The sequence below is a fragment of the Macrosteles quadrilineatus genome, unplaced genomic scaffold, assembly GCF_028750875.1.
Source record: "Macrosteles quadrilineatus isolate MER2022 unplaced genomic scaffold, UCM_ALF_1.0 Scaffold_1__1_contigs__length_201487025, whole genome shotgun sequence".
NCBI lineage: Eukaryota > Metazoa > Arthropoda > Insecta > Hemiptera > Cicadellidae > Macrosteles > Macrosteles quadrilineatus.
In genome coordinates, this window is record NW_026542594.1 from 145124913 (window position 1) to 145136925 (window position 12013).

At 34.9% G+C, this 12013-nt stretch overlaps 2 protein-coding genes across 5 annotated transcripts in view; one reads left to right on the plus strand and one right to left on the minus strand.

Moving 5' to 3' along the window:
• Positions 1-12013, plus strand: part of LOC128986491 (adipocyte plasma membrane-associated protein Hemomucin-like) — a 438949-nt gene that overhangs the window by 93682 nt on the left and 333254 nt on the right. The window lies entirely within an intron of this gene.
• On the minus strand, positions 7952-9839 carry LOC128986544 (uncharacterized). Of its 4 annotated transcripts, none has more exons than XM_054406990.1 (3): positions 9600-9839; positions 8792-8904; positions 7952-8254 (listed from the first exon to the last, which is right to left on the minus strand). In XM_054406990.1, the coding sequence occupies exons 1-3, from the start codon at positions 9769-9771 to the stop codon at positions 8060-8062; spliced, it is 480 nt and encodes a 159-aa protein (XP_054262965.1). In that variant the 5' UTR covers positions 9772-9839; the 3' UTR covers positions 7952-8059. The 4 variants fall into 4 exon arrangements, with proteins under 4 accessions (XP_054262965.1, XP_054262958.1, XP_054262950.1 ...); XM_054406983.1 differs by having other exon boundaries at positions 8792-8907; XM_054406975.1 differs by having other exon boundaries at positions 9591-9839.

Below are 12013 nucleotides of genomic sequence, written 5' to 3' on the forward strand. Positions count from 1 at the left end.
TCGAATGAAACAATCGAATAATCGATATTTTCATTCAGGGGTACACTTCCATATCTGCTGGCACAAACAACCGAATGAAAATATCGATCGATAGGCTATATCGATTATTCGATATATCGTTTGGGTAGTTATGTAAGGTTAACCTAACTTAACTAACCAAACAATATATCGAATTAAACAATCGGATAATCAAAATTACTCATTCGGTTGTTTGTGCCAACAGATACGGAAGTCTGCCCAAAAATCGTATTACAATCTCTCAACAGTTTCATCCATTGCACTTTCAGTGTAACTTATGTAGCCTGCATTCATCCTAAGTCAAATAGCATTGCCTATGGTGAAAGACTCAGACTCAACGGCCATTATAAATGTTTAGATCTTTGCTATGGAGTGTAAAAGAATGCTAAGGAGCAAGAATTCATAGGCTTGGCCGGGAGGTTAACCATGATAGACATAGGCCTAATGTCTTATTTTTAATTATCATTAAGAATAAAATGTAAAAATTGAGTAGGCATAGGCATACACTAAAAAAACATTAAAGGGGCAAAATTACAAAAGGATAAAAGTACATTTTTATAAAGTTTAGTAAACATGCTATTTATTCACAGAAATGCATTTTAATCTATGCAGTAAAAATGTATAACACTACCCACAAGATTAATATTTTACAAGACTACACAATAGGATAACAAAACGTAAATATCACAACATCTACATGTCCAGCGATCATAAATAAATATCACAAGAAAAAGAACTTCTTTTTAATCATTACATGAAAACAAAATGAATAATTGCAATGGAGAATGAAATAGACAAAATCAAAATACTACTACACTTTTGTTTGATGTAATGAAAACAAACAGCTAAACCAAAACACAGCCGACAGCCAGGACGATACGTCACGTCATTAAATCAAGCAGACAAAAATTATTTCTTCTTCTTCAGTGGCTACTGGCCAGTTTTTTTTCGTTTGCAATAAGTGATCAGTCAGGCTGTAGACGCTTGTATCCACTACATCGACGAGGCCGCTGGCATCAAACCGTATCGTTGCGGTAATGATGTTCCCTCAGCCAATCAGAAAGCTCAAAATAATACTGTAGGCAACACTAATCCTGAAATAAAAATTCAGCGTCCGAGGTCCTTTTTTTAACCGACTTCCCCACTACCAATAATTTATTTTTGTAAAAAATACAACCGACTTCAAAACGCTCTAAAAAGAATGAAATAATCCTATACTCTAATATGAGAAATGTTTGCTTGTATGTATGTATGCTTGCTTGCACAAAGATCTCGAAAACGGCTCCGACGATTTTCTTCAAATGTTGTAAATAGTTTATTTCTGGCCTAAAAACGAGTTTACTGCAGTTAGAACTGCCAACAAAAATCTAATTACGTAGAAAAATGAAACTGAAAATCACATTTTTTTAACATTAGTCTTATGGGTTGCTAGGTAACCATGTTGGCTGAATTAAATAACAAGGAAAAAGTAAACAAAAGACTTGAAGTTGTAGCATGTGTTCATAATAAGCCAACTACCCACAGTATATTAGCAAATTACAAATACAGTACAAAAGGAAAAACATCCCTTGTTAATATTTAGCAAAGATTATACTGAAGATTACTCGATACATTGTAGTCAAGGGTAGCAGCGCGAAGTCTGGGATCTGTTGATGACGATTAGATTAAGGTATCTGCAATCCTAAAATGCTATGGGAAGGGAAGGAAACAGGTCCGCGACGTAGGAAGTGGTGAAGGAAGTAGTAAAGGCAATCATAAAATGCTATGGGAATAGAGAGAAACAGGTCCGTGACGTAGGAAGTGATGAAGGAAGTACTAAATGCGAGCGGTCCGGAGTGTGGGGACTGTTTATGACGATAAGATTAGGGTATCTGCAATCCTAAAATGCTATGGGAAGGAAGGGAAACAGGTCCGCGACGTAGGAAGCGGTGAAGGAAGTGGTCAAGGTGAGCTGTCCGGAGTGTGGGAACTGTTTATGACGATTAGATAAGGGTATGGGCAATCCTAAAATGCTATTAGAAGGGAGGGAAACAGGTCCGTGACGTAGGAAGTGGTGAAGGAAGTAGTCAAGGCGAGCTGTCTGGAGCGTGGGAACTGTGTATGATAATTAGATTATGGTATTTGCAATCCTAAAACGCTATGGAAAGGAAGGAGAACAGGTCCACCACGTAGGTGGTGAAGGAAGTAGTCAAGGCGAGCTGTCCGGAGTGTGGGAACTGTTTATGACGATTAGATTAAGGTGTCTGCAATTCTGAAATTCTATGGGAAGGGAGGAAAACAGGTCCGCTACGTTGGAAGTAGTGAAGGAAGTAGTCAAGGCGAGCTTTCCGGAGTGTGGGAACTGTTAATAACGATTAGATTAAGGTATCTACAATCCTAAAGTGCTATGGGAATGGAGGGAAACAGGTCCATGACGTAGGAAATGGTGTAGGACGTAGTAAAGGGGAGCCGTGTGGAGTTTGGGAATGGATTTATGTATCTCCTATACTAAGACTGCTTTCAGAGTGAACTAATGAATTTCCCCGAGCAAAGCTCGGTCCCCAGGTACTTTTAATAAAGTAAACTTTTGTATTAGGCAAGCTCACGTATTTTAAGTCGGCGCGGCTCTATGATGATTTTTGATACAAAATTGAAAGAGGGTGTCCATATTGCAGGTGACTATCTATAACTAAAGGTGTTAATCTGCTTGTCTTTTTCATAGTTATGCGTTAAGTGTTATTTTATTACCGTAATCAGAGATCGGCATTATAGTGGTATTAACGAGTATCTTTAAAAAGATTATAACGCATTTAAATGTTTCTAACTTGGAAAAGTAACGTTTTTATACTAAACTAGCTTCTTTTCCCTATCATAATATCAAACTAAATTATTTTCCTATTCATATAGAACATTTGTGTGTGTTATTTTCATAATGCATTTATTCTGAAGTAAACATAAAATACAAGAAAATATTTCCTTTAATATATAAACAAAACAGTTCAGTATGTTTTTTATATATTTATGTTATCCAGCTACAATTTATTGATTTTCAAAATACACACACAATATTTAATTTATTGGCGTCGTGAGCCGCGAGGGCCGAGGACAAAACTCAAAATGAATAGAATTGCTTAACTACTTAACACTACGTGGTTGCACAAATCGTTGCTGTTCACGTCCTATTACAGTAAATATGAAATAGTATAGTGTAGGCCTACAAATAATTCAAGAAAGCGCAAATAATAATTAATTGTTTAGTTCATAACACTCAATTTGTACGAAATCACTCTCTCCCCCCCCAAAAAAACCTTTTAAAACCTGCCCAAAAAATCCCACCAAAAACATTTTTATGACGCACTCTGCGTCATTTCCCTATAGGAGCGGGCACCCCGCCTGCCCCCTAGGTAGCCTAAATAAGTGTTCACAATCTGAGTTAACAAAAACTGACTGTTATCAAGTTAAGTGGTAACAGTTGAATTTCGTTTCCAAATTAAATGGAGGATGATACAACCATTTTACGGTGTTTTCAAGGAACCAAAAGTGTCTCGTCCTCTGCATCTTGGACCCATTGAAAGGCACGGGTGAATGTTAAATCTGATAATGATTTCAACAGGATCACCTAAATTAAGTGCAAGCAAAAAGATACTACTACACAGACATATACTAAGATAATGTCGGTCCTGATCCTAATAATTACTCACCCAGTCACCCAGTAAAGAGCAGCCTGACTGAATAAAGTTGATAATATCAAAAATTTAAATAAAAAGTTTTTGAAAGGTGGGCGAAAGAAAGTCTGTGATTTATAGAAGATTTCATGCGCCTTTGTTTTTAATTAGAGAATTCAGATAAATTATCACACTATTAACATTGTACACTGCTCATATACTTGTTAAAAATATCTATATATTATAGGCAAGCGAGTTTCTTTAACAACTTTTTTTCTCAGCTCGTGTGTATCGCAGGGAAAACTACTCATACTGTTGGAAAGATATTTTCCTGTAGAAGTGCAGAATCCCTTCGTAAATTAAAATAGGCTAAAAATTTTTTTTAAATGAATTTAAAATTTAAAAAAAATTAACATGGACCTTATGGGTTGCCATGCTGGTGACGAAATAACAAAGCAATAAACATAAAATCAAAACAAATAGATGAAATTCAATCACATGTTTTATTTTCAGTGTAGGGTCAAAATAGACAAGTCTGAACATTACATATTTTTGGTCGAGTTTTCGACCACTGGAAGACCTCTAGTTAACATTAATACACTGCTCCTATACGTGTTAAAATATATTTTATATTGATTATGAGAACAGCTAAAACAGCCATAAAAGTGTGGACGCCTATCTAAAAAGAATTCTTCCGAAATAATTCTTGAAAATGAAGATCATGAGCCAATCAGTGACCCCAAAGAAGTGTCTAACAAGCTAAATACATTCTTTGCAGACATAGGGGAAATTCTTAACCTCTCCTCCAATAACTTTCCAAATTCACAAATGATTAACATCAGCCCCATGTTTCTATATCCAACAACTGAGGAAGAGATCTTAGATACAATCAATAGCTTAAAAACAAGAAATCGGCTGGTGTTGATGAAATATCACCCTTCTTATTAAAAAAGGTTGCAATTTACATAGCAAAGCCCTTATGCCATTTAGTTAACGTTTAATGTTTGAGTGGTTCATTTCCCAATTCCCGAGGCACTTAGCAGGAAACCCACTGGTCCGACACTCTCCGACACGTCACCTTCCGTCAAGGCTCAGACACCTTCCGATAAAATTGCTTTGCATGTTTGCATGATTTTAAATGGACTGTAACCCACTAGTCATAGACACGACACCTTCCGATCTGACATGTAACGACAACATTGCTCTCTGGGGCATTCTTGTCGGATGTCGGATCCGTCATTTCTCCACTCTGCGTGCACCAGGCCTAGATTTTAGTCACTGTCTAGCTTTGTGTGCGATGAGTATCGACGAGCGGTTGATAGAAGCAGTTAGGGAGTATCCCTTTCTATATACAGTGAGCGAAAAAGGTTATTATGATAACCGGAAGAAGGACAACGCTTGGCAGGAAATAAGCGAAAAATTCGATAAGTGGACAGAAGAGCTACTTTAATTTTGGAAGTGTTAAGTTTAATTTAATTTTATAACCAAAATTTAGCTAATTATGCAGAGGGTTTTGTTTTATTTCTACATTGAGCAGAAAATATACTTCAAATTTGTAATTGTTTATGGTAATATTTTGCTTATTATAGTTTTGACCATGATAAAATAGTTTAACAATTCTAAAAATATAATTTATTTTCCATTGCTGATTAATGTTCAGAAAACCTTAAAATAAATTGTAAAAAATACCTATAATGTACATTGTCTTGAAAAATGTAAAAAAAATTATCCTTTAACATCAAATCCAACATTTTTTAAAATGAAAACTGGCAGTAGCCTACATATAAGGTTTTTAAGTTGTACTGAATCATAGCGCTATAGTACTTTTGGCCCTAGTTGAAGCCTAAAGTTGGCCTAGTTGTTTCATATTCCTACATATCAATTATAACTTTGTGTTAAATGAAACACACTAACCAGTATTTTAATTCAGCGAATAGTAAAAAAATTATAAAAAGAGTCACAATAACATTTATAATATTAGGATTGTTCATGTACTTACTTCAGGGTCAGGGAAAGACGCTCCTCAGGACCAATAACCTCTCGAAAGTTGCTATGTCTCACTGGAAATTTCAATATGTCAAGCAACTAATAAAACTTAGCTTGAGAAATGCGAAAATATAAAAAAAAACTTAGCATCGTCTTTCTTTAAATCATCGAACAAATTATGAAAGTCGCCGTACTCATTGCGTCTTTTAAATATGTTGTGTACCCAGAACCTGTTTCCTTCGTTTTGGTCTTTCGTCTTCAGCACACAATGCGGCTATCACAAACAACTCTTCGTCCGAAGAACTTTCCATCGTAACTGGCACTGTTGGAGTGATGGTGTATTTCTCGTCGGAGGCCTACTGTCGGAGCCCGTCGGACCAATGTGTTAGGCGGGTTACACACCGGTATCGCGGATATGATGTCGCCGATATTTCTGATGTCGCGGATATGATGTCTGCGACATGTAATAAAATGCAACCATGGGAAGAGGCACGTGCTGGCGACATGAAAGTGAAGGAATCACAATATTCATCAGTTTAAATAATGTCATCGTCAGAAGAAGATGATATGTTGTTGCTGTTGTTCTTTCTACAAAAACATTAAAGATAACTTCATGGTAATTTTTCCAAAATACATTGTAATTAATTGTATTACAGTACTTACGTAATTTCCTTATGGTGTCAATTGAAGTATTATAATATCACAATACTACATTCAACACCATAAGGCAATAAAGTAAGTAAAAAAGCGCCAAAACTACTAGAAACGTGTTCTGCGCATGCGCGGGCCCAAGAGACACGAGACATGTCTGTCCAAACACCGACCGGTTGGTTCGCTCGAGACACGCGTCTGCGACACGAGTCTCGGGCAACGTGTCTGCGACACTGGTGTGTAAAGCTCCATAAGATAACATAGGTTGGTTTTCGAGGGGCATGTCGCGGACACGAAAAATATCGGCGACATCATATCCGCGATACCGGCGTGTAACCCGCCTTAATGTCTTAAAATTGCGGAAGGTGTCGGAGAGTTGACGGAAGGTGTCGTGTCGGAGAGCGTCGGACTAGTGGGTTTCCTGCAAGGTCTCTGTAATAAGACCAATATTCAAAAAAAGGGTATCCTAAGCTTTGCAGTAGTTACAGACCAATAGCCGTTGTATCTGCCTTTTCTAAGGTATTTGAAAAGATCATGCTAAACAGGATATTGAATTTTCTAGAAAAAACATAAAATAATTTTCAAAAACCAACATGGACTTCTAAAGCGTAAATCAACCACATCAGCAATGTATAACTTAATAACTGAGGTGATACGATAACTAGACAATGGCAACTATTCGGTCGGTATCTTCTTTCATTTAACTAAAGCCTTCGATATGGTTGACCATTGCTTGCTGCTTAATAGAATTATTAAAGTTGGGGTGAGAGGACCGGCTCTGGACTGGGTTGACGCGTATACGCATCAAGATATCTTTGCGGCATGAGCCAATTTGTTGAAATAAGGGAAGTAGATGAGGCTGGTTGCATGAGATCCTATCCCTCTGCTGAGAAATCCATTGTGAGAGGTGTGCCGCAGGGCTCCGTTCTTGGGGCTGTCATTTTTCACCTTTTTATCAACAACATCCCCTCCTGCACCACATCCTCAAAAATATCACTGTTTGCTGAAGACACCTCGTGCTGTGGGAACTATTTTCTCTCTGCGCAAGCGTCAGTCCTGCAGAGAGTACTTTTTCAATTAAAAAATCTCGACTTTTCCCTCCATCTACATTCTAGAATCTTTGACTTTTTGAAACAAAACTTTTCTGATTTTGACTTATCTACTAAAAATCAATACACATTGCGCAATTTATTTAACTAGCCAATTCCTAAACACAAAACTTCTTTTTTCAAAAAACACACTTTGTACATTTGCATAAAGCTTTTTTTACTCACTTCCATTATCCCTTAAGTTGGAACAAAGCCTAAAAAAAACACAAAAAAAAAACAATTGAAACATAAATTGTGAATAACCTGTTACAGCATCCAAGAGTTCCTGAAATGTTTTGAAAGCTCTATAATTATTGTAAATATTAGAATTAGTAATTGCTGTATAGTATAGTTTTTTCTGCTGTTTTGGCCTGGCTAATGCAAACTGTATTATTATTACTTTGACCCCATAAAATGATTTGATTTGATCTTTTTAGTTTATTTTCGAAAATAGATTATCACAACAAGAGGAAAAATATATTATGTTGTAGGGGCTTCTTTCAAAGCGTTAACATCTAAATAATATTCAAACAAAATCTTACATAACCAAAGTAATAAATTCACTTAAAGTTTGTCATAATTTTATTGATTTATTAATTCGTACTCACTACGTAATTTGAAAAATAGAGGGCTATGAAATGGTACAGAATTTCTGTTAAGTACTCTTCAATATCAAGGAAATGAACTAGTTTTACCAATTTCAATCGTGTTATTGATATCTATTAATTGTGGAATGTACTCAGAAGGTTTTATGTTTGAATCAAAATCGTCTAGTTCTGCATAAAGAGTTCTTGGCGACTCCTTCACACTCACACATGAATGATTACCTGTAAAACAACTGTCCAGACCTTTGGTTATGCAAAATATCTGAAACGAAAAACAACATAATTTATACATATAATTCTTGATTGCGTGAAAATATTATAATGTATTTTGTTCTTACCATCCATGCAATCAGGGGTGATACTGCACTACGGCCGTTTCGGAGATTACTCCATCTTCAGATGCGTATACGGTAATAACAAAACATACTAATATAACATATATGCAGACACGAATCAATTAAGAGTAGTTTAAACGAGATATACCTTTAAATGATTTTGAGCAATGCTTTAAGGAAATTTCTCCAGAAAAAATAGCTACATTGCTGATGTCTTAATGGCAAGACATAGGTTCTAAACCACTATTGTATCTTATATTTTCTGGGTCCTCGGTATTAAAACACACGTAGATTTTTTTAATTGATACATAGGCAAAATGACTTTTTGAAATTTACTTTGAAAACTTGTACCAGTGGAGGTATCGAGTTTGGAAATAAAAGCCTAACTTCAGTTTGGTTCACACTTGAATGTTCGGTATAGCCATGAATCAATGTATACTTAGCCAACATAATAATTTACTCACATTACAACGTTTTATTATTTCCTGTTGAGTATTGCAAGCGTGGAGGGAATTCGAATTTGTCACTTTACTAATGTTTAAAGACTTTTTCTTTTTATCCATTTCTGGTTCCTTTTCTTCTAAAAAATACAAACAAATATAACAAATCGTATTTACATTAATTCTAAATTGCATCAAACTACGACTTTTAACAGTGCAATTTAAAATCTCTTCATACCCAAAGGGCTACCAGGTCTAACTAGCTTAAAATATTGGTACTCAAGGCTCTCTGGTTCTAATATCATCAATCAGACAATAATATAAATAAATTTTACAACAGTGAACTTGATACAAAATTGTATCATACATAGGGAAAAAGTTCATACGTACATACCGGTGCATCTACAGTCTTAAGTACATACGTAAAAGAAATATACATTTGTATTATATTTTTGTAAAAGTTACACATCTTGGTTAATTTTTTGCTAATGACATTGTTGTAATTTGTGAGACAATTTGGAAATGGCGTATTTAGACTATTTTGAGATTAGCAGCCAAAAGGAAAATGTTGGTTAATATTTCTGATGTCCAATTCAAGATTACCTTAGAACTTCAACGAAAAATTAATTTAAATTCCAAATCACTTAAGTTTTGTTTGACATAGAACTCCGTGTACATTATATAAAAATTAACATGAAATAGCCATCAAACGATAGCTTGAAATATCTAACATCATTATTGCTGTTAATCCTCAAGAAACAGAACAAAGTTGTAAGATTTTCACAGTTTTGACAAAGTTAATAAATTGACTCCTATTACTTACTTGACCAACCTTTAACTAAAAGTGTTTGCATAATAGATTGCTGATCTATCATCCGAAAAAGGCCTAAACAACGGTTTGTATGACTAGGAGCAGTGTTCTCGCAGTTAAAGTCCAGTGAAAGGTAATGTCGAGTCTGTGACAGCAAGCTAGAAGAGCTACTGGGCTTAATATCTTCCTCCATATCAGACCACCTTTACACAATAAAACTTGATCTTTTGACATGAATTCTATCTGACCATCTTAAATATTTACCATCAGCACTAAACCAGGCAAAACAGCTGCTCATAAAATTAACAACACAAAAATGTAACAATAAAAAATGTTGCACTATACATCGGTCATAATAATGGGTGCTTTAAGATTTCTTTCAATCCAAAAATGTTCCGCTATGCAACAGTTCCTCCTTTTTTGTCTAAATATTTTTTTATATCCTAGTTGACAATAGTGGAAGTGGAAGGAGAAGACATAGGTGTGCTATTCCACGGCCACCTTTAACTCCAGTCCGTGGCCTGGTAGAATTGGCAACGTCCCAAGTAGGGTTGTTTAGTGTCATACGTCCCATTAGATAACATGGCAGACAGGTGACATCAGTTCATTAATTCACACTTTATTGATTTAAAAATTTCTGAACATGAATTTATTAAAATATTGAAAATCTTGAGGAGTATGTTTTATCTATAATAAAATATACAGAATTGAAAACCAAAACAATATGAATTGAAATACCCCCACCGCAGCAAACCTGCAGACTTAGCGAATTTTCATTTGCCTGATTGGATTTACACTAAAATGTCTCCTTAAAAATATCACATTTGTTCCCTATTTAAACAGAATTAGTTAAATGAGTACCTAGATTTGCTGCAACAGGGAGGGTAAAAAAGTTTTTGTTTTAATGAAAGGTACTTTGTTTAGTAAGAAATTAATGTATTTTCCAAATTTGATTAAAATATGTTCATAAACAAGCAAACTACAACAGTTGACTTATTCTCCATAAGAATAACATGGGAATTTAAAATTAAAATTTTTTTTATTTTCTCCGTAACAATTAGGCGCATAAGAACGCTTCAATAAACTAAATTATTTGTTTTTTTAAGCTCTACAAAATGGTTTGGAAATAAATTGTGAAATTTTGCGTTTTTAGGGTCAAAAATGGGAAAAATCTATTTTTACCCCATAAAACCCCGTTAACATTGTCCGATCATCCTGGTTCGCGAACTCATTCAAGTTTATCCCACCTTACATCTTCAAACCAAATTTGATCAAAATCGGACAAAAATTACTCAAGCTATCGTGCGGATGGACACACACACACACACATATATATATATAAAATATCTATATATAATCTATATATATATATAGATATATAACAATTTGGACGAATGGTGTTTTTGGCCTCTGGGGACATCAAAATGAAAAAGTAAATCGGTCCCGGGCCTAGGCCTTACCATGAGACCTACTTTAATAGCTACTTCCCTATAGGGAAAATTCGCTAAAACTATATTTGTACATAGCGGAGTCATTTTCACAGTCCAGTAACCAAGCTTTCGTAAATACACAAATACCATTTAGCTGCTTCCAAATAAAACAGCAGTTACAACCCTACTTGCGACGTTGCCACTTCGAAGGCCGTGGCCTGGAGTTAAAGGCGGCCGTGGCTATTCCCGTCATATGAAACATCTTATATTTTATTATGTTTTCGGATAGAACATGCAATTTAAAACTTGTTTGTTATATTGACATTTATTCTATAAAGCTACTCGTTTAGGAGTTACAGCCTATGAACAAATGGCTTCCGGTGTACACTTTGCATCATGTAGCTCCTTACAGAGTATGTTTAGAGAAAAATTGCTAAGAGTAAATAAGTTTTAAAATTGAATCTACATTCCAAAAAGACCATAAATACACAGTTTCCACTGTTCAGGTTTGCTGCCATTTTGCAAAATGGCCACTATTTTTGAAATAATAGAAACGAAATTTGTTACGTTCTTTGTGGAATGTAGATGCAATTTTAAGACTTATAAACTCTTTAAATTATCGCTATAAACCTACTCATGATGCAAAATCAAAATGTACACCGGAAGTAATTTTTTCATAGGCTGTAACTCTTAAACGAGTAGCTTTATAGAAAAATTGCAAAAATAAAATAGTTTTAAATTGCACGTTCTATCCAAAAACATGATAAAATATAGGGTGTTCCATAAGACATTTTTTCATAGTTGACCACCATATTTGAAAATGGTGGCTTAATTTAGAAAAAAAACTTAATTCATATTTTTAGCTGCCACGAAAAATAAAAGAATGTCCCCATTTAAAGTTTTCTCTAATTCTTACCGTTTCCAAACTAAATGGTGGCTTCCTTGAGTTGATTACCCTGTATATTTGTTTAATTCAATTGCTATTGTTTTTATAATTTTTCTAAA

What these genes read in the sequence shown, in the direction of transcription:
- LOC128986544 (XM_054406968.1), bottom strand. Translation starts at nt 9,771, where the DNA reads ATGGAGGAAGATATTAAGCCCAGTAGCTCTTCTAGCTTGCTGTCACAG. An exon ending in TTTAGTTAAAGGTTGGTCAA is followed by an intron (nt 8,908 to 9,590) that starts GTAAGTAATAGG and finishes TGTATTTTTTAG; the next exon opens with AAGAAAAGGAACCAGAAATG. An exon ending in AAATAATAAAACGTTGTAAT is followed by an intron (nt 8,255 to 8,791) that starts GTGAGTAAATTA and finishes TTTTCGTTTCAG; the next exon opens with ATATTTTGCATAACCAAAGG.